Consider the following 21,888-nt stretch of genomic DNA (forward strand, 5'->3'; position numbering starts at 1 on the left):
GGGTTATACACTCTATCGGCAGGATAGAACAGCAGCCTCTGGTAAGACATGGGGCGGTGGCCTATGCATATATGTAAGCAAGAGCGGGTGCACGATATCTATGGAAGTCTCCAAGATTTTGCTTGCCTAAGGTAGAGTATCTCATGATAAGCTGTAGACGAAACTACCTAGAGAGTTTTCACCTGTATTTTTCGTAGCTGTCTTACATACCACCACAGACCGATGCTGGCACTAAAACCACGCTCAATGAGCTGTGTACCGCCATAAGCAAACAGGAAAACGCCCCGCCATAGGCGGCCCTCCTAGTGGCCGGGGACTTTAATGCAGGGAAACTGAAATCCGTTTAACCTCATTCCTATCAGCATGTTAAATGTGCAACCAGAGGGAATTTATTTTAGACAACCTTTACTCCACACACAGACACAAAGCTCAAAGTACAGAGCTCTCCCTCGCCCTCCATTTGGCAAATCTGACCATGGCAACCGGTACCTTAACGCCAAGTCTAGGTCCAAGAGGCTTCGGAACAGCTTCTACCCCCAAGCCATAAGACTCCTGGACAGCTAATCAAATGGCTTCCCAGACTATTTGCATTGCCCCCCCCCCCCCCCCTTCTACGGTGCTGCTGCTGCTCTCTGTTATTATCTATGTATAGGCACTTTAATAACTCTACCTTCATGTAGATATTACCTCAATTACCTCGACACCGGTGCCCCTGCACATTGACTCTGTACCAGCACCGCCTGTATATAGCCCCGCTATTGTTATTTACTGCTGCTCTTTAAATATTTGTTATTCTTATCTATTACTTTTTGGGGGGGGGGGGTATTTTCCTAACTGCATTGTTGGTTAAGGGCTTGCAAGTAAGCATTTCACTGTAAGGTGTTGTATTCGGCGCATGTGACAAATACATTTTGATTTGATTTGTCCGACAATCACACCTGGCAACAGGTGTCGCTTCCTATACCATTCGTGGTGGTCCTCTTTTATGGTAATTCATCAAAATGTCTCAAAGTAAATAGCATGGCGTTATGCCAGGATTTAAGTGCTGAGACTATGATGACACATACTCACAGAAAAAAAACTGTAATCAGTGCAGTTGGCCATTGTTGACGCGTTGCGCACGATGGACAAGTGTAGTGCACGTCTTGGACACAGCGTTGCGCTCTCCGCATACCTTCTCCAGGAGTCCCCCACCAAATCGCTTCCTCGCCCCACCAAACCCCCCTCCCTACCACAACAGTAGAATAGTAGCGAAAACGTCTACAGTGACAGCCACTCTGCAGCCGTGTGCCCTGCGGCTGGTGTAATAGTGTACAGAGAGTCCGAAAGGGCGACTTCCCGAACCACCGGCGCGCTGCCTAACTGCTCAGGAAATTCTACGGAGTTTTTGGAACATAATTTCCCCAAAGGAGTGACGAGATTCTGGAATTACTGGAGTTGTGGGAATAGGTTGTCGCTCAAGAGCAACTCATATTTCGAGGAAGGGCGGACTTTTGAACAGCGGGAGTTCAGGATGGAGAAAGCGTCACTGTTTTTGCCCCTTGTCATTCTACTGATACAATGTAAGTAAACTTTTGCATTTAGGCTATTCCGTATGATAATGAGTTATTCGTCTGTGTGTTTGTTTGCGTGCTTGTGGATGTGTGTAATGCATGTTTGGGTTGATCTGTATTGGTATTCTTAATAATTACATTACCGTCATCCCTATTGCTTTTGTATGTGTAATGCCATGTCAGCTGTTTGTGTTTAGAAAAAAAATAAGCCATTTTAGATAGGAAAATATTGATAAAGCACAATTTTTTCAAAATATATACATATTATTGTGATCTTACTGTGTTGATGCTTCTAGTGCTTCACACACAAAGTGTGTGAGCAGCACTTGTTTCGGTAGTAATTGGCTTAACTTATTACTTAATCCTCTTCGTTATTTTATTTCAACTTTATTTACCTAGGCAAGTCGGTTAAGAACAAATTCTTATTTACAATGACGGTCTAGGAACAGTGGGTTAACTGACTTGTTCAGGGGCAGAACGATAGTTTGTTTTACCTTGTCAGCTCGGGGATTCGATGTCGCAGGCTTTATGTTACTGGCCCAACGCTCTAACCACTATGGCCTGTGCTAAAGTTTCCAACGTTGCCGGTCTTTCGTATACAGCCTTCCTCACTGTGTGTGCGTGTTATTGCGATGATATTGGACTACATGCAACTGCAGAAAACAGATATGGACCACTATGTGACCTTAAGTTTTTGTTGGAAACAGGCCAGTCTAAGGCCAGTCTAATCTGGATGTGGGCTGTCAGCAGGTCACCATATCGTTTCGTCCCAAATGGCACTCTATATTCCCATTTATAGTGCACATTTTTTTAGGGCACATAGTGCTCCGTTCAAAAGTAGTACACTACAAAGGGTGCCATTTGGGACGATTCCATGGTGTCAGTGAGATGCCAACATTTTGCAAACAAGCCCCCCACCACCACCACCACCACCAACAACAACCCTGACTGGCACAGCTGTTCCTGACAGAGCAGTGCAGGGTTACACACATACAGAGGGGCTTTGTTCTCCTTGGAAGACACACGCACACATTCTCTCTGTTTGTCTCTCTAGATCCCTCTCTGTCTGGAAATGGATGTCCTCTTAGATGCTAATAGATGCTAACATATAGACGTAGCATCTCATTTCCCGTTTATTGCAAAGTCATTTAAAAATAAATGCCCCTTTTAAAAAATTCTTGAATTGGAATTTTAGTTTTCTTTCTGAGTTGACTGACTTCAATTTGACCCAACCTTGGTAGGTCTCAGGGCGGGTGGCTCATAGGGTTCAGAGAGGGACAGGTCACCACTCAGCAGACAGAGAAAGTGTGGGCATCATGTCACGGTTGTTGTCACGTCTGTGTTATCTCGAGGAGACGCTCCTCAAGGAGACGCTCCTCATCTATTTCTTCCTATCTCCCTCCACATCTCATTCTCTCTGTCTGTCTCTCTCTCCCTTATCTTCTGGCTCTCTCTCCCTTATCTTCTGTGTCTCTCCTCTCCCTCTCTCTCTGTGTCCATCCAGCCAGGGAGAGACAATGCTCATCCTCACAGAGAAAGAGGGAGTGATGAGGCACACTCCCACTCCCAACACAGCTGCAGTGATAACAGTGTTACACATACTCACAAAGTAACACAGACAGCAAGCAGGGAGGGACAAAATACACAAGGCTGCACTTCCACCGCCTACAGTACTCAAACATCTGAAGGACAATGTGAATAGACAACATGAGTCTGCAGTTTGAATTCATACTGTACTTACGCACATCAAGCGAGAGATCACATTCTGCCACTGATAATGTGTAGGCCTATGTAGACCTAATTGCCTAAATACTCATAACTAGGATTCAGAAGGAGAATTCAAAATCAATGGGACACACATTCAGTTTTTCCGTTTATTTCCTGTGAATAGACTAGATTTGAAATGCAATTGAGTATGCTTCATTGGTTTGCTTCATTGTTTGTCAGCGAGCAAGTTGTTTACGTCTTGTTTCCCAACTTTTGCTCTGCTTTCCTGGCCATTTAAGATGGCCTCCTCCACGCTGAGAGGACCTGCATATCCTTTATCACTTCCTGTGCCTCTCCAATGCCTTTGTCTCACTTTCCCTCAATTCTTCTACGTAGACCCGGTTTGCGTCTATATTCCCTACATAGTGTACTACTTTTGACCAGGACCCATAGGGCACTATGTAGGGAATGGGATACCATTTGGGACGCACACCTGCCCTTCGGTGGGGGGAAAGCAGGAGACCAGGAGGATTGGTTAGGACCTTTCCTCTGCCCCACCCCACCCTCTGGTCCACTAATAGAACCACAGGAAGTATTGCAACAAAAAGAAGCTGGCTGAACAGGAAGCTAGCGAACTGCTAACAGTGAATGACTCATTTGGTAGTTGACCTCAGTTAAGTACAGTGTAGACCAGTGGGTTCCCCATCCAGGGGTACTTGGCCTATCCAAGTGGGTACTTGATAAGACTCATGAGCATGGGCTTACTGGTAAAATGCACATGAGGGGGTACTTCAGGGGTAATCTCGGCAGAGCAAAATTCAGTTGGTGGTACAGTTTCCGAAAAAGGTTGGGACCCACTGGTGTAGACGGGTGGTTTAGGTCTTTTGACGTGATGTTTACCAGTACTGGGCCATGACAGATAGCTTTGTGCTTTGCTGGCCAGCAATTGTCAGTATTTAATGAATTGAGCGGAATATAGTATTTGTAGGTTATGCAGCGATACAGATGTCATTACAGTTGAGCATGCATGTGAATAAGTGTGTTATCTGAATACATCTCAGTATTTACTGAAACAATGGAAGGAAACATGGATGTTGGCCAATACAAACACAACACAAAATAAATGTGTGTTGTCTGGGTGTGTTAAATAAGTGTCTGTGTAAAGCTAGCCGACTAAACTTAGCGATTTACGATGGAATTGAGCAGCGACTAGTGTGGGCTGACAGGAGCTCCAACGTCACATAAAATTACGTTTTTAACATCACCCAAAGGATAGCAATCAGTTTTATAGGACATTGTCTCATGTTGTGTGCAACAGGAAGTGGCAATTGAATGCAAGCTTCACACATTTTTTTAGTTTTATTGCTAAAACATTTCTAGCCTGTCTATCTATGGGTAACAGTTGACATGTTATGCCCGACCCGCTCAGTTTTCCACCACAAAACACCAGAAAATGGCCCAAAACAGAAAGAACCAACTCACCTGCTTTTACGCTCGATGTTCAATGATTATTTTTGACAAAAAGTTTAGTTCACGTAACACGGTTGACCTTAAAATGAGGGACAGACGTAAATGAATCAATAATGTAAGAAATAATCATCTTCAGAAAGGACTTTGTCAAAGCAACAAAATAACTCCGGCTTTACAATGCTGGTGAAATGTTGGGTTAAGTGGGTTAATAACTTTCTAGAATCATAGAGTGTCAAAATGCTGAATTTTGCCACTTTTTATTAAACTAGGCAAGTCAGTTACAAACAAATTCTTATTTTCAATGACGGCCTAGGAACAGTGGATTAACTGCCTGTTCAGGGGCATAATGACAGATTTGTACCTTGTCAGCTCGGGGATTTGAACTTGCAACCTTCCGGTTACTAGTCCAACGCTCTAACCACTAGGCTACCCTGCCGCCCCAAAGACTTTAACAAGTCTTTATTCATATAATTAAAAACCCAGTGGTGTAAAGTACTTCAGTAAAAAGTACGACTTAAGTAGTTTAGAGGGTATCTGTACTTCACTATTTATGTTTTTGACTACTTTTACTTCACTACATTACTAAAGAAAATAATGTACTTTTTACTCCATACATTTTCCCTGACACCCAAAAGTACTAGTTACATTTTGAATGCTTAGCAGGACAGGAAAATGTTCCAATTCACACACTTATCAAGAGAACACCATTGGCCATCTCTACTGCCTCTGATCTGATGAATCACTAAATATAAATGCTTGGTTTGTAAATGATGTCTGAGTGTTGGAGTATGCCCATGGCTATCCGTAAATAAATAAATAAAACTATTCAAATGTGTCATCTGGTTTGCTTGAAAAATATAAGGAATTTGAAATGATTAACAATTGGGTACTTTTTCCACCACTGAAAAAAGCTGATTTTCTCCATGGGGTATAGTATATTTTCAAAAGGCTCTTCATTTAACATAACAGGCTTTTAAAATTCAATATTGGTGTACAATTGCTACATAAAATGTCAAAAGGGGTGCAAAATGCAGTCTTTTCATGGAACTACCCAAATACTCAGTGTGCGTGTGTGTTGTACATAACATTATTGTACCAGTTAATCTCCACCCCCACACACACACACATACATATGCACATACACACGCAACACGCGCTCCTCCCTCAATGGATGGGCGTTACCCGGGCGACCTGTGGACAGCAACAGGATGACAAAACAATAATCCTGACCCCTGCACCAATCAACCGACAGGAAGGGATGCTCCTATTTCCTGTTCCTGTCTAGATGTACATGTTCAACAGGAGCGACACACAGACACAGCCAGCCAACCAAACAATCAGCCATGAGTCTTCATGCTCCGCTGCCAATCTGGTCCATAACAGATATAATTGGTTCATACAACATTTACAACTGGTCCATCATAACTGAATATAACTGGTTTCTAACAGATTATAAACTAGTTCATAACTGATTATAATTGCTGATTTATAACGGTGTTAAGGTGTTCATAACTGGTCCTCCATCTTACAACCCTTTCCCCCAATGTAAAACCCCATATGTGGCACCTCTCTCTCTCCATCCCTCAGGCCTCCCCATTGTCCCTGTTACCGTGTCAACAACCACGCCCAAGGTGGAGGTCCATGAGAACTCCGATGCGGTTCTGAGCTGTGATTTTCGGACAGAGAAGGAACAGAATCCTCGAATCGAGTGGAAGAAGAAAGGAACAGATGTATCATTTGTTTACTATGAGGGACACTTCAGAGGTGATTAGCTGTCCTGGCACATTGTCTTCCATCGCTCTCTTTCTGTCTCTTTTAACCCCTGTCCAGAGCCCATCTTCAGACTCTCAGATTTAATTTACTCTCCTCACATGAGGGGAATTCATTTTAAGAGCCTCATCAACATAAAGCAGAATGTGATGAACATTACAAAGACATTTGTATGAGAAGTTACCAGATGGTTGATGTTAGTTTAAGTAGAACATTTGTCCTTAAGAAACCACATCTCCACAACCCCCCTCTTCTCTGTGCTGACCGGTTTCCACTCTCCCAGGAGCCTTTGCGGGGCGTGCAAGGATCAAGGGGGCAACGGTGACCCTACAGAGGGTGACCCAGAAAGACGCGGGCGAATACCGCTGTGAGATCACTGCCCCTCACGACACCATCACCCTGGGGGAGACTAACATCACCCTCGAAGTCTTGGGTGTGTACCACATCGTCTGGCAGACTGAGAGGGTCTGTCTGCCTGACTGAGTGTTCTGAGTGTGTATGTGTGTTGTCTCAGACATGCTGTTTGTGCACCCCCTTAACCCAGCTGACATTGTGGCTGTACCCTCCTCACAGTGCCCCCCCACACCCCATCCTGTGAGATCCCCAGCTCGGCCTTGACGGGCTCTGTGGTGCAGCTGCGCTGTAGGGACCAGCAGAGCATCCCCCCAGCCACCTACTCCTGGTACAAAGATGACAAGCCGCTGACCCCCTCCCGCATGGCCAACGCCACCTACCACCTCAACCCAATCACGGGCATACTGGTGAGATACTTTTTAAGAACAGTGTATATACAGTCGTACCATTGATGCTTTGGCACAATTTACTCAATGTTCAGTGCATTCGGAAAGCATTCAGACCCCTTCCCCCTTTTCCACATTTAGTTACGTTACAGCTTTATTCTAATTTTTTTTATTTTTTTTTTATCCTCCTCAATCTACACACAATGCCCCATAATGACAAAGTGAAAACAGGTTTTTAGAAATGTTTGCAAATGTATTACAAATAAAAAACATAAATACCTTATTTACATAAGTATTCAGACCCTTTGCTTATGAGACTCAAAATTGAGCTCTGGTGCATCCTGATTCTATTGATCATCCTTGAGATGCTTGAGTCCACCTGTGGTAAATTCAATTGATTGGACATTTTTTGGAAAGGCACACACCTGTCCATATAAGGTCCCACAGTTGAAAGTGCATGTCAGAGCAAAAACCAAGCCACGGGGTCGAAGGAATTGTCTGCAGAACTCCGAGACACGACTTTGTCGAGGCACAGATCTGGGGAAGGGTACCAAAACAATTCTGCAACATTGACTCTCAGACCATGAGAAACAAGATTCTCTGGTCTGATGAAACCAAGATTGAACTCTTTGGCCTGAATGTCAAGCAACACATCTCAAGGAAACCTGGCACCATTGCTAAGGTGAGGCATGATGGTGGCAGCATCATGCTGTGGGGATAGTTTTCAGTGGCAGGAACTGAGAGACTAGTCAGGATCAAGGAAAGATGAATGGAGAAAAGTACAGAAGGATTGTTGATGAGCGCTCTGGAACAGGTTTTCAGGACCTCAGACTGGGGTGAAGGTTCACCTTCAAACAGGACAACGACCCTAAGCACACAGCCAAGACAACGCAGGAGTGGCTTCGGGACAAGTCTCTAAATGTTCTTGAGTTGCCAAGTCAGAGCCCGAACTTTAACCCGATCGAACATCTCTGGAGAGACCTGAAAAATAGCTGTGCAGTGACGCTCCCCATCCAAAACAAATCAAATTGTATTTGTCACGTGCACCAAATACAACAGGTGTAGATCTTACAGTGAAATGCTTACTTATAAGCCCTTAACCAACAATGCAGTTTTAAGATAAATAAGTGTTAAGTAAAAAATGTGAGTATCAAGTTATTAAAGAACAGCAGTAAAATAACAATGGCGAGACTATATGCAGGCAGTACCGGTACAGAGTCAATGTGCGGGGCCACCGGTTAGTCGAGGTAATTCAGGTAATATGTACATGTAGGTAGAGTTAAAGTGACTATGCATAGACAATAAGAGAGTAGCAGCAGCGTTAAAGAGGGGGCGCAATGAAAATAGTCTGGGTAGCCATTTGATTAGTTGTTCAGGAGTCTTATGGCTTGGGGGTAGAAGCTGTTAAGAAGCCTTTTGGACCTAGACGTGGTGCTCCAGTACCGCTTGCTGTGCGGTAGCAGAGAGAACAGTCTATGACTAGGGTGGTTGGAGTCATTGACAATTTTTAGGGCCTTCCTCTGACACCGCCTGGTATAGAGGTCCTGTATGGCAGGAAGCTTAGCCCCAGTGATGTACTGGACCGTACGCACTACCCACTGTTGTGCCTTGCGGTCGGAGGCCGAGCAGTTGCTATACCAGGCAGTGAAGCAACCATGCTCTCGATGGTGCAGCTGTAAAACTTTTTGAGGATCTGAGGACCCATGCCAAATATTTTCAGTCTCCTGAGGAGGAATAGACTTTGTCATGCCCTCTTCACGACTATCTTGGTGTGTTTGGATCATGATAGTTTGTTGGTCATGAGGACACCAAGGAACTTGAAGCTCTCAACCTGTTCCACTACAGCCCTGTCGATGAGAATGGGGGTGTGCTTGGTCCTCCTTTTCCTGTAGTCCCCAATCATCAACCTGACAGAAATATTCGAGGATCTGTCAGATCGAAGAATGGGAGAAACTCCCCAAATACAGGTGTGGCAAGCGTGTAGTGACATCCCCAAGAAGACTCAAGGCTGTAATCACTGCCAAAGGTGCTTCAACAAATTACTGAGTAAAGGATCTGAATACTTTAAATGTGATATTTCAGTTATTTTTTGCAACAAGCTGTTTTTGCTTTGTCATTATGGGGTATTGTGTGTAGATTGATGAGGGGAGAAAAAACGATTTAACTCTACAGGATTGGTGGGTCCCCTGCGGGACGGGTTGAGCTAACGTAGGCTAATGCGATTAGCATGAGGTTGTAAGTAGCAAGAACATTTCCCAGGTCATAGACAAATCTGATATTGGCAGAAAGCTTAAATCGTAGTTAATCTAACTGCACTGTCCAATTTACAGTAGCTATTGTGGTGAAATAATACCATGCTATTGTTTGAGGAGAGTGCAACGTTATTAATAAACCAATTAGGCACATTTGGGCAGTCTTGATACAACATTTTGAACAGAAATGCAATGTTTCACTGGATCAGTCTAAAACTTTGCACATACACTGCAAAATCTAAATTGCGCCTGGGCTGGAATAATACATCATGGCCTTTCTCTTGCATTTCAAAGATGATGGTACAAAAAAAATACAAAAACACGCATGTTTTTTTCTTTGTATTGTCTTTTACCAGATCTAATGTGTTATATTCTCCTACATTCATTTCACATTTCCACAAATTTCGAAGTGTTTCCTTTCAAGTGGTATCAAGAATATGAATATCCTTGCTTCCGGTCCTGCGCTACAGGCAGTTAGATTTGGGTATGTCATGTTAGGAGAAAATTGAAAAAAAGGGGCGGATCCTTAAGAGGTGTTAATCCATTTTAGAACAAGGCTGTAATGTAACAAAATTGAGAAAGTCAGTAAAGCAATTTGAATTTGACAGAACGAGGGCCCAGCCACACCCACAGACTGTGTGTTACGTAGGAGCCACACTAGGGCATCGAGATTATTATTTTGACCTACTACACTGGAAGTGTAATTTTTGGCCAGCGAGAGCAATGTGCAAGGTTCTTCATCCTATTGTGAGCTGCGGGGGGAAAAAAATCTTGAAAATAGAACCAAAGTATAACTTACAGCTCACTCACCTACAGCTCACTTACACCCAAGTTTCATTGAGATTAATAGGAGCGCCTCACGTTCTGTACACTGTAAGTTATGCATCCGATGTAGCAGGCCTCCATTACAGACTCCTATACATGCACGTATAATCAACCACTAACACAGTATATGATAATACAAACCTCAGTAAGACACTGAAACCTTAGTTACAGTTCAGACCAAGAGTGGCTACCTCAGAAATCAAATCAAATTTTATTGGTCACATACACATGTTTAGCAGATGTTATTGCGAGTGTAGCGAAATGCTTGTGCTTCTAGTTCCGACAGTGCAGCAATATCTAACAAGTAATCTAAAAATTCCATAACAACTACCTAATACACACACATCTAAGTAAAGGGATGGAATAAGAATATATACATATAAATATATGGATGAGCAATGACCAAGCGGCATAGGCAAGATGCAATAGATGGTATAAAATACAGTATATACATTTGGGATGAGTAATGCAAGATATGTAAACGTTATTAAAGTGGCAATATTAAAGTGACTAGTGATACATTTATTAAAGTGGCCAATGATTTCAAGTCTGTATGAAGGCAGCAGCCTCTCTGTTTTAGTGATGGCTGTTTAACAGTCTGATGGCCTTGAGCTAGAAGCTATTTTTCAGTCTCTCGGTCCCAGATGCACCTGTACTGACCTCCACCTTCTGGATGGTAGCAGGGTGAACAGGCAGTGGCTCGGGTGGTTGTTGTCCATGATGATCTTTTTGGCCTTCCTGTGACATCAGGTGCTGTAGGTGTTCTGGGGGGGAAGGTAGTTTGCCCCTGGTGATGCGTTGTGCAGACCCCACCACCTTCTGGAGAGCCCTGCGGTTGTGGGCAGTGCAGTTGCCATACCAGTTGGTGATACAGCCCGACAGGATGCTCTCAATTGTGCATCTGTAAAAAATTGTGAGGGTTTTAGGTGACAAGCCAGATTTCTTCAGCCTCCTGAGGTTGAAGAGACGCTGTTGCGCCTTCTTCACCACACTATCTGTGTGGGTGGACCATTTCAGTTCGTCCGTGATGTGTTCGATGAGAAACTTAAAAGTTTCCACCTTCTCCACTGCTGTCCCGTCGATGTGGATAGTGGGATGCACCCTCTGCTGTTTCCTTAAGTCCACGATCATCTCCTTTGTTTTGTTGACGTTGAGTGAGAGGTTGTTTTCCTGACACCACACTCCGAGTGCCCTCACTGCCTCCCTATAGGCTGTCTCGTCATTGTTGATGATCAAGCCTACTATTTTTTGCGTCGTCTGCAAACTTGATGTTGGAGGCGTGCATAGCCATGAAGTCAATGGTGAACAGGGAGTACAGGAGGGGGCTGAGCACACACCGTTGTGGGGCCCCAGTGTTGAGGATCATCGAAGTGGAGATGTTGTTTCCTATCTTCACCACCTAGGGGTCCTAGGAAGTCCCAGGACCCAATTGCACAGGGCGGGGTTGAGACCCAGGGCCTCAAGCTTAATGATGAGCTTGGAGGGTACTATGGTGTTGAATGCTGAGCTGTAGTCAATAAACAGCATTCTTACATAGGTATTCCTCTTGTCCAGATGGGATAGGGCAGTCTTCAGTGTGATGGCGATTGCATCGTCTGTGGATCTATTGGGGCGGTAAGCAAATTGAAGTGGGTCTAGGGTGACCGGTAAGGTGGAGGTGATATGATCCTTGACTAGTCTCTCAAAGCACTACATGATGACAGAAGTGAGTGCTCTGGGGCGATAGTAATTTAGTTCAGTTACCTTTGCCTTCTTGGGTACTGGAACAATGGTGGCCATCTTGAAGCATGTGGGGACAACATACTGGGATAGGGAGAGATTGAACATGTCCATAAACACACCAGCCAGCTGGTCTGCGCATGCTCTGAGGACGAGGGTAGGGATGCCGTCTGGGCCGTCAGCCTTGCGAGGGTTAACGTGTTTAAATGTCTTACTCACATCGGCCACGGAGGAGAGTCCACAGTCCTTGGTAGCAGGCCGCATCGGTGGCACTGTATTATCCCCAAAGCGGGCAAAGAAGGTGTTTAGTTTGTCTGGAAGCAAGACGTTGGTGTCCGTGGCTGGTTTTCTTTTTGTAGTCTGTGATTGTCTGTAGACCCTGCCACATACATCTCGTGTCTGAGCCATTGAATTTAAACTCTACTTTGTCTCTATACTAACATTTCGAGGATCTGTTTGATTGCCTTGCAGAGGGAATAACTACACTGTTTGTATTCGACCATATTCCCAGTCATCTTTCCATGGTTAAATGAGGTGGTTCGCTCATTCAGTTTTGCGCGAATGCCGCCATCTATCCACGGTTTCTGATAAGGGTAGGTTTTAATAGTCGCAGTATGCACTTCCTTATAAAGTCACTCACCGAATCAGCATATAAATCGATATTATTCTCTGAGGCTACCCGGAGCATGTCCCAGTCAGCGTGATCAAAACAATCTTGAAGCGTGGATTTGATTGGTCAGACCAGCGTTGAATAGTTATTGTCACGGGTACATCCTGTTTTGAGTTTCTGCCCATAGGAAGGGAGGAGCAAAATGGAGTTGTGGTCAGATTTTCGGAAAGGAGGGCCTTGTATGCATCACGGAAGTTAGAGTAGCAGTGATCCAGTGTATTGGCAGCGCGAGTGCGACAATCAATATTCTGATATAGGTCACTTCCCTTTGGTCAGACATCAACCCATATAGACCCTTAAGTTCGGAAGCACACTTGTATACTCCAGACCAATTGCAAAAAAAAAAACTATACAGGTTCTGTGCATCGTATCATCTTCCTCGCTCTTTTTCTTTCCTGTGAGCCCTCCCTCTGTCTCTTTCTCTCTCTGGCAGGAGTTTAAGACTGTGGCAAGAGGCGACACGGGACAGTACAGCTGTCTGGCATCCAACAAAGTGGGGCCGCCCAAGATGTGTGAGGCTAAACACATGAAGATAGGTGAGTGTTTGTGCGTGTGTGTGTGTGTGTGTGTGTAATTATAAGAATGATTGTGGTTCATATTAGTGTAGTTTTGTCTTTCCACAAACTAGCGTGACTCTCATGCTTCAAACCCCATTGATATGGTCGATAACCAACACAGTTACAATACCAGAGCTAGTGTTATGTCTTGTAAAATCCCAAGAGTAAACAGTACTGTGAGGAGCACGTGTTTCTATACAGGAATTTGTCTATGGACTAGCCTCCCCCTGGAGATCAAGCAAAGAAAAAGTAGAAATAGCTTCAAAAACCAGGCAAAGGTTTTCATTTGGATAAGGTTGTCTAAGTAAGAGAAACCCCTCGTGCCCCCTACTGCGGCTGGTCAGGTGTATTTATTTGAATGATAGGTACAATTAATATATTGTTTTAATGTGAAATTAATATGGTTGATTTAAGGTTAGGGAAAGGTGCAGTGAATAGTGCCACTTTTTAGGGTGTCAATATAAATGAATGTATTTATGGTTGTTTGTAATTTTGTCTTGCCTTTTTTTAAATCGTTAAATGTGTTATTGTTTTTACCACCGGGGACCACTTTGGAAACAAGCGTTTTAATTCATACTTTCAAGTGATATCCTCTGGGTCCACATTGTACATGTTGCTGTATATGTCTGTTATACAAAATAAATTCAATTCAATTGTGAAGTGTAGGTATATAAGCATAGAACTGTACAATTGGTCTTCTGAGCTTCTAAACTAAGAAAACATTAGAACAAATGGATACAACAAAAACAGTAAGGAAAGAAATAAAACTAGTTTTTCAGAAATAAAAAAAGAAAAGACCTCTTGAATAACCCCCAGAAGGAAAACCGAGCTGTGGCTTTTGTGGAGTGATAAGTAATGGTGCATCAAGGGTGACTTGTCGATGTGCAGAGGGTCCCTGGTTCGAGCCCAGGTTGGGGTGAGGAGAGGGACAGAAGCAAAGGTTTTTAGCTTTAAATAGGGAAGAGTACATTTTTGTAATTTCCCCTGGGTAGGTTCATTTTTCGGAGGAAATCGTAAATTGGAGATGTTTTAACCAAGGGGCCTGCACTCAAACAGGCATTAATTCACTTATTCCAATCGATTCTGTAGCCAGAGAAGGCACAAAACAAATTAATCAGATCCACGATATCTCGGATACTGGCTTGAGGGTTGGTTATATAGAGGAGAATGTCATCTGCATGTAGAGAAATATTATTTGAGGTGTCCTTAGTATTGTAACCAACTAGCGTGACTCTCTCACTCTCTCTTTCAGAGGATGTAAACATGGCAGGGGTCGTGGCTGCGGTCGTGGTCATCTGTCTGGTCATCGCCATTTGTGGCTTCGGGGGGTACTATGCACACCGTAATGGCTACTTCAGCAGTGAGTCTGTCTGTCCCCTCTCTCTGTCTGTCCATGAAGCATACAATATGTCTGGCTCTCTGTTAGAAAATATAATTTGCACTCACTTCCTCTTACTTTCTGTCTCCACTCTCCTCTTCATTTCTATCTCCAGAACACAGAGGAAGGTAAGAGTTGTGTCCTTAAATCCATTAACGATTATCCCAAATACAGTGAAGACACCCTGACACTGAACACATCTGCGTTGCTGTGTAACTACCACTGACTAATAGAGGTGTGTGCGTTTTAATGTTCTGAGTAAGTTCAGTAGAGAGCGACAGGTGTGATTGAGCCAAGCAGTGCAAAAGCCTGTCTCTTCTCACAGAGAGAGAGAGACACAAACAGGTATTTTATGACCCAGTTAGAAACACTAGGTTTGTTATGTTATTTTGACTGACTGACTCTAGATTAGGCCAGTTAGATGACTAGGAATAATCTCATGATTATTTTTTATGAATTACAAAATAATAACAATAATGAGTCATTGTTTATCGAGGGAAGTCACATTGTGATTGACATCTCTTTTTCAAGTGAACCCTGACTGCTAATAAACCCCCCTCCCGGCTGAATTGTGATTCGCTTACCCCCCCTCTGTGTGGTCATGTTTGTTAGTAACCCTGAGCATGGTGTGTGAACCTCATCCACCCCCTCACTCAACTTTGAACCCCCCCCCCAGGTCCTTTTGGATCCCTCAGTGCCATGGTGTGGCCCACATGAGCAACCAGGACCTCCATAGAACAAAAGACAAGTGAGTCTGACCCACAGACAGACTCGAGTAATAGATTTAAAAGTAGATAAGAGTCCTTTACAGAAAAAGTTGCCCTTTCCACTCTGTGTTTGATGCGGTGGTGTTCTTTTGATAGATGTTTTTACTGAGACCACAGCTGCATCACATTTAGGAAGCCCCCTCCCTCTCGCTCCCGCCACTCTGTCAAACAATCTATTGTCTTTATAAATGCCTCTGTCTTCCAGGACTAATGCCAACTACAACCCTCCACCCCAAGACGTGAGTGTTTTTCCTCACATTCTCTCTGTTGGTGTATTCATGGATGGGTATGATGTTCACAGGAAATGTTGACTTGAGTATTACCCCCTTTACATGTGACATTTTCTAGATAACATTTTACAACCATATTAAAAGACAATATGATAATTTCTAGTATAATTCTCTTGGCAGTAGTAGTAAGTAAAATTCTCCAAATGGTTACTAATAATGGAGAAAAAGACCTGAATTGCAGTATTTCTGACTGAAGGAAAATATGCTACTGTTTTCTCTCGCTCAGCCTGCGGACTTCAAACACACCCAGTCCTTCATGCTGTGAGGACCTCGACAACCCCCTGGAAGACACCAATAGAGTAGTTTCATTCCACCCAAATGAATAGCTCTAAGAATAGTTAATTATATTTTTTGGGACTGACCAACCCTGCTCTCCTCACCCTTGTGGATGGATAGCAAGGGGGGGGACAGACAACTCTGCGTAGAGGCCATTTATTCCTCCTGTTTTGCTTTCCCTGGGCCCTCAATGCAAGCCTATTATATTAGTCACATGGTACTCTACTTCCCTCTGGTGGCCAAGTTGTTAAACTACAGCATATCGCCATGTTGTGGTGGACCCATGGAATTACGTCCCACACATGCTCACTTCCCCCTCAACTGGCCAAAACATGAACTACCTAAATCTGATTTTATACCAAAGACGTGAACATGGCATCTGAGTGTAATATACTGTACATATTTTCTGAAGGCTATTGGATAAGGCTATTGATGTGCATACAATGTAGCCATCACATTAAGCCTCCCGAGTGACGCAGCATCTCAGTGCAAGAGGTGTCACGACAGTCCCTGGTTCGAATCCAGGCTGCAACACATCCGGCCGTGATTGGGAGTCCCATAGAGCGGTGCTCAATTGGCCCAGCATCGTCTGGGTTTGGCCGTCATTGTAAATAAGAGTTTGTTCTTAACTGACCAATCCATTTTCTTCTGAGGGCAGTACTCGCGTAGATCTGATTCAGTCGGTTTGGATTTTTATTTAACCTTTACTTAACTAGGCAAGTCTGTTAAGAACAAATTCTTATTTACAATGATGGCCTACCCCGGCCAAACCCTAACGACGCAGGGCCAATTGTGTGCCGCCCTATCACGGCCGGTTGTGATACAGCCTGGAATCGAACCAGGGTCTGTAGTGATGCCTCCAGGACTGAGATGCTGCGCCACTCGGGAGCCCAAAATTACATAATGTCCTCGCCCCCCTTTAGTCTAATTAGCATACAGGTAACAAACAAAAAAAATCCACATCAAAGTCCATCTGTTTTAAGATGGAGAGATTGTTTTTTTACATGGGCCGCGCCCCAATAATAGTAAAGCAGTGTTGGTCAGAACAGGAGACATCCCTGAAAAACACCGGAGATCACCACAATAGTCTTATGGATTGTTTCCTCCATTTTGAATATTGGCCATCCACTATATTCCTTTCAGAACAGTGCAGCTGAAGGAAAGGAGACACTTTGGGATCGATTCAATCCGTAATGACGAAGTTCAGTGCTATGATTGAAATTTAAAGGCGATGTTCCTATTTTCGCAGACTGCCTTCACGTTGAACGCTGCATATGTTGGCTCAATCATAAATTACCTTTTACATTTCAATTGCGCAGTAGCTCTGAACTTCAGCAATACTAATTGAATTGAGACCTTTGAGATGGACCCCTGCTCACCTGAAGATGCCTAGATTTTCTGTGATGCCCAGTGCCTTTCAAAAGTAGTTGTTATATTCTATCTAGGGGCTCTTTTGTAAGTGTTTTCTTGTTTTGTTTAAGCTAAAGTATTATTGTGCTACTGCATTTTTGGTCTTAATAGTGTATGTTTCTTAGGCTATGGATGAAGGGGTTGCTGTACGTTTATTCTTTGTAAGAGGTTTATTCAGTATTAAAGATTTTCTATCAAAAACTTGTTCAATCATTTATCACCATGTGGTCTTTTCCCCACAGCCGCTGGAACAGGGTGGAGTGCCATGAGTCAGGCGAGCGAGACTGTAGTGTGACATCATCATATGTTATCAATCAAAAATGCAAGCATGTAAGGTTGAACATGGTTTGCAAAATCACTCTTACTATAACCCCTTGACTGATTAGCGTAAGAAAACAAAAATGTTCTCACATTTAATCCAACTTCATTTATTAAATAGTACATTAATAGTGGTGACATGTAGGACAGAGACAACGTCGTCATGGTCAGTGTTCACTTGGCCACTTCCTGCAGCTGGGGCTCTGGAGAAGAGAGATTGAGAAATGCTCGGTCGTATTCATTAGTGCATACCGTAGTGAAACACTTTGCAAAACAATAACAAGCGTTTATTGGTCCGGTAGTTCCTTTCATGTTTTGTATATATATATTATTTTTTTTTGTTTGGTGCCTAAAGAATACAACCCTGGTTGAGGGTGAATGAATCCTTTAAAACCACCCGTGTCAAACTCATTTCATGGAGGACTGAGTGTCTGTGGGTTTTTGCACCTCCCTTGTATTTGATGAATTAAGGTCACTAATTAGTAAAGAACTCCCCTCACTGGTTGTCTAGGTCTTAACTGAAAGGAAAAAACACGCGTATACTAGAACCACCACGGAATGACTGACACCCCTGCTTTTAAGCATAGAATGAGTATGCTACGTAGGGTGAGATGGGGGTAGTACAATTTAGTCTATGACTAAGCTACCAAGAAATGCTACTACTGCGGTAGAGTTGGGTGACATCCATATCACAATAATGAGAAATCAAACGACACGTTTGTTCAAATGAATTTACACCCCAGTTACTTTTTCTATTACACTTTAAAATGTCGTAGCCATCTATTGTTCCATTAGCAATCGCCCATATTATTTCAAACGTCACATTTCTCTACTGTAGGCAACTTGTCGTTATTAATGATGTCAGTAAAATGTCTGATCATTTTCAGTTAATCGCCCCAGCTCTATACTGCAGTGCATGGCCTTAACGAACCTGTAAATTTGAAGTTAGGGAATTTGGTGAGGTCACCGGTCCCGTATAACCTCTGCAGTTTGGTGATCTCCTCTGAGACACCCTTTTCGTAAGAGGGGCCTGCATCAACAATCCCACCTGCTGCAGCCCTGGAGAAAAGAGAAAGATGGGGAAGGAACCTTTTAAAACAACACTGTAGCATGGAATATACTACTCTGTTGTTTAGGGCTGACCCCATTTAGTCGACTGAATTCTTCATTCGAGCATTAGCAAAAATATATATAGATATATATATCATTGTGTACAAGACACCGGTCTGATTTGCTGCTGTGAGTGGACTAATCCATTGTGGAGGCCATGGGGAAGGCACAGTCAATCACTCGAATAAATGTGCTACTAAAATTGTATATGGTTATATTATATAAGAACATCGGTGCAACAAAAATAAAAAATATATTTCATAACAAATTTGCTTTCTCCTGCGTTGACTAGTGGTCGCTGTCCACGGTTCTGAAAAACGCTGTTGAATTGGCACCTTTTCCTAGACCATGTTGCTATGTGCATAATAGCAAAGTTAACGAGCATATTGGTTAACGAGCATAAAGCAGAGGCAGCTGCAGAATGAGGGGAGACACAATAAGGCAAGGGCTGTTTTCCTAAGAAAAGTGAGGATACCAACTTATTTAGGTCTAGAAATCAGTAGCCGTACTATTAAATGTGCCTGGCTTTATAAATCATGCATATACAGTGGATTTGGAGAGTATTCAGACCCCTTCACTGTGTAGCTGGTTTTCATCAAGGACCTCTGTACTTTGCTCCGTTCATCTTTCCCTCAGCCTGATTAGTGCCCCAGTCCCTGCCACTGAAAAACATCCCCACAGCATGATGCTGCCACCACCATGCTTCACCTTAGGGATGGCACCAGGTTTCCTCCAGACGTATCACTTGGCATTCAGGAGTCCAATCTTGGTTTCATCAGACCAGAGAATCTTGTTTCTCATGGTCTGAGAGTCCTTTAGGTACCTCTTTTTTGGCTGTAATGTGCCTTTTTTCTGAGGACTACCACTTTTACTACCATAAAGGCCTAATTGGTGGAGTGCTGCAGATTGTCCTTCTGGAAGGTTCTCCCAGCTCCACAGAGGAACTCTGGAACTCTGTCAGAGTGGCCATTGGGTTTTTGGTCACCTCCCTGACCAAGGCTCTTCTCCCCAGATTGCTCAGTTTGGCCGGGCGACCAGCTCTAGGAAGAGTCTTGATGGTTCCAAACTTCTTCCATTTAAGAATGATGGAGGTCACGGTGTTCTTGGGGACCTTCAATGCTGCAGAAATGTTTTGGTATCCTTCCCAAGATCTGTACCTCGACACAATCCTGTCTCGGAAATATACAGACAATTCCATCAACCTAGCGGCTTGGTTTTGCTCTGACATGCACTGTCAACTGTGGGACCTTATATTGACAGGTATGTGCCTTTCCAAATCATGTCCAATCAATTGAATTTACCACAGGTGGACTCCAAGATGTAGAAACATCTCAAGGATGACCAATGGAAACAGGATGCACCGGAGTTCAATTTCGATTCGCATAGCAAAGGGTCTGAATACGTATGTAAATAAGGTATGTTTTTAATACATTTCTACAAACCTGTTTTCGCTTTGTCATTATGGTGTACTGTGTCTATATTGGAGGATGATTTTAAAAATGTAATCCATTTTAGAAAAAGTCTGTAGCGTAAAAAAATGTGAAAAAAGTCAAGGGGTCTGAATACTTTCCAAATACACTGTATATCTACAGAAATAAGAAAGATCCCGCTTCAGTTGCCTGTTTGAGTGTTTGTTTAATTACTTATTCCGTGAGCACCAAGCATCAGGCAAAGACATGTCAAGGAAGCCCTACCTTTGTTGCAGTGGGTGAGCTCAAGAAACCACATAACTAGTCAGCCCTATAATTATAATACCCTATAACGAGTCAGACATATATAACCTATAAAAGCACCTTCAGCATCCTATGCGGTTCATGGATCTTGCCATCTAGGCATATAGGACCGGGTTCAGAAGGTGCACAACATTGTGGAACGTTCAGATAGAAATATATCATGTAGAATGAACACGACTGACATGTACTGTATAATCAAGAATCAAGTCTGCTAGCTCTGTTCCCCCACATTTTTTATTTGCAACATCCCACAACGTTCGCCTACTGAACATATGGCCCATCCTTCTGCAGTGCTAAAAGCACGTGCAGACTCCCTGCCACAATATCTGTCATGACATCCCGGGTCATTCCACATAAGCCTAGCTAATGTATAGCCTACCAACATGAAGAAACAAGTAAGTTAGCAGTAGTGAAAGTAGGACAAATAGTGCGGTTATTTATCGCACTCACTTGCTCTTGGTGCTGTAGTCGCGGATCTTGTCTAGGAATAGTTTCTGGATAGGGTCCAGGTCCTTGGCCCGGTTGAAGAGGACAGCAGACAGGCCGAAATTCCTGCGCAGTGTCAATGACACCGCGGAGCGCAACAGCGAGGACAGCCGGAATAGTTTACGAAGCGCCATACTGTCAAACGGAGAGAGGGACAAATGACAACTGTTAAGTTTGACAGTGACGCTACCAAACTAGCTAAGCTGAACATGTATATTACTGGCGATAGATAAACCGTGCGTGAACAGTAGCTACATGAAGTTAACGTTACTAGCTAGTTAACGGTTCCTCGCTGGCTGGATAGCTGACGGCGGTAACGTGGCTGTGGGAACTAGTGGGAACCCAACCCTGTGCATATCTTCCATACACCCATCTGAGGCAACAAAAATACATGACCCTAGCTAATTTACAGTATTTTGGGGGAAGTTACAGTATTAGTCGACTCTCTTACCGGCTGGCTATGACTTGTATTAGAATGAATATGACGAACATGTACGATTTGGCGTTAATACAATGAAATCGATTATAAGGCGTTTAATTCCGCTGTAAAAACACCACTCACCTTGGATTTGACACTCGTTGACAGTGATTACTTCCACTGTGATAAACCGCTTTGCATTGTGGCTATTTTTCAATCGGTCGCGTTCCGGAACATCAACGTGCGTCCTGGCTGCGCATCTCTACAGCCCTGTTCTTTTCAGCGCTATATCGTTTTTATCATAGCAATGTGCACAGCTTTCATATCACCCACATAATAACGATGCTTTATTTGCTACCTTATTTGGTATTTTATTCTGAAGTGAAAATCAAACTAGTCAAATGCCTTGAAGGTGCATGTCTTTGCCCCTGTGGCAAAG

At 43.4% G+C, this 21,888-nt stretch overlaps 2 protein-coding genes across 4 annotated transcripts; one reads left to right on the forward strand and one right to left on the reverse strand.

Annotated features, from left to right (window-relative positions):
• Positions 1–1,225: 1,225 nt before the first annotated feature.
• On the forward strand, positions 1,226–17,594 carry jam2a (junctional adhesion molecule 2a). 2 transcript variants are annotated; one of them, XM_020482710.2, is made up of 10 exons: positions 1,239–1,562; positions 6,318–6,494; positions 6,784–6,933; positions 7,074–7,261; positions 13,140–13,242; positions 14,516–14,623; positions 14,757–14,769; positions 15,318–15,389; positions 15,614–15,647; positions 15,925–17,594. In XM_020482710.2, the coding sequence occupies exons 1-10, from the start codon at positions 1,514–1,516 to the stop codon at positions 15,961–15,963; spliced, it is 933 nt and encodes a 310-aa protein (XP_020338299.1). In that variant the 5' UTR covers positions 1,239–1,513; the 3' UTR covers positions 15,964–17,594. The 2 variants fall into 2 exon arrangements, 1 of the variants encoding a protein (XP_020338299.1); XR_004209958.1 differs by having other exon boundaries at positions 1,226–1,562; positions 14,516–15,389.
• Positions 17,595–17,791: 197 nt separating this feature from the next.
• Positions 17,792–21,725, reverse strand: atp5pf (ATP synthase peripheral stalk subunit F6). Of its 2 annotated transcripts, none has more exons than XM_020482711.2 (4): positions 21,594–21,725; positions 20,996–21,166; positions 18,634–18,761; positions 17,792–17,905 (listed from the first exon to the last, which is right to left on the reverse strand). In XM_020482711.2, the coding sequence occupies exons 2-4, from the start codon at positions 21,163–21,165 to the stop codon at positions 17,877–17,879; spliced, it is 327 nt and encodes a 108-aa protein (XP_020338300.1). In that variant the 5' UTR covers position 21,166; positions 21,594–21,725; the 3' UTR covers positions 17,792–17,876. The 2 variants fall into 2 exon arrangements, with proteins under 2 accessions (XP_020338300.1, XP_031680444.1); XM_031824584.1 differs by having other exon boundaries at positions 21,483–21,600.
• Positions 21,726–21,888: the final 163 nt, after the last annotated feature.

Source organism: Oncorhynchus kisutch, linkage group LG5 (genome assembly GCF_002021735.2).
Source record: "Oncorhynchus kisutch isolate 150728-3 linkage group LG5, Okis_V2, whole genome shotgun sequence".
NCBI classification, from domain to species: Eukaryota; Metazoa; Chordata; class Actinopteri; order Salmoniformes; family Salmonidae; genus Oncorhynchus; species Oncorhynchus kisutch.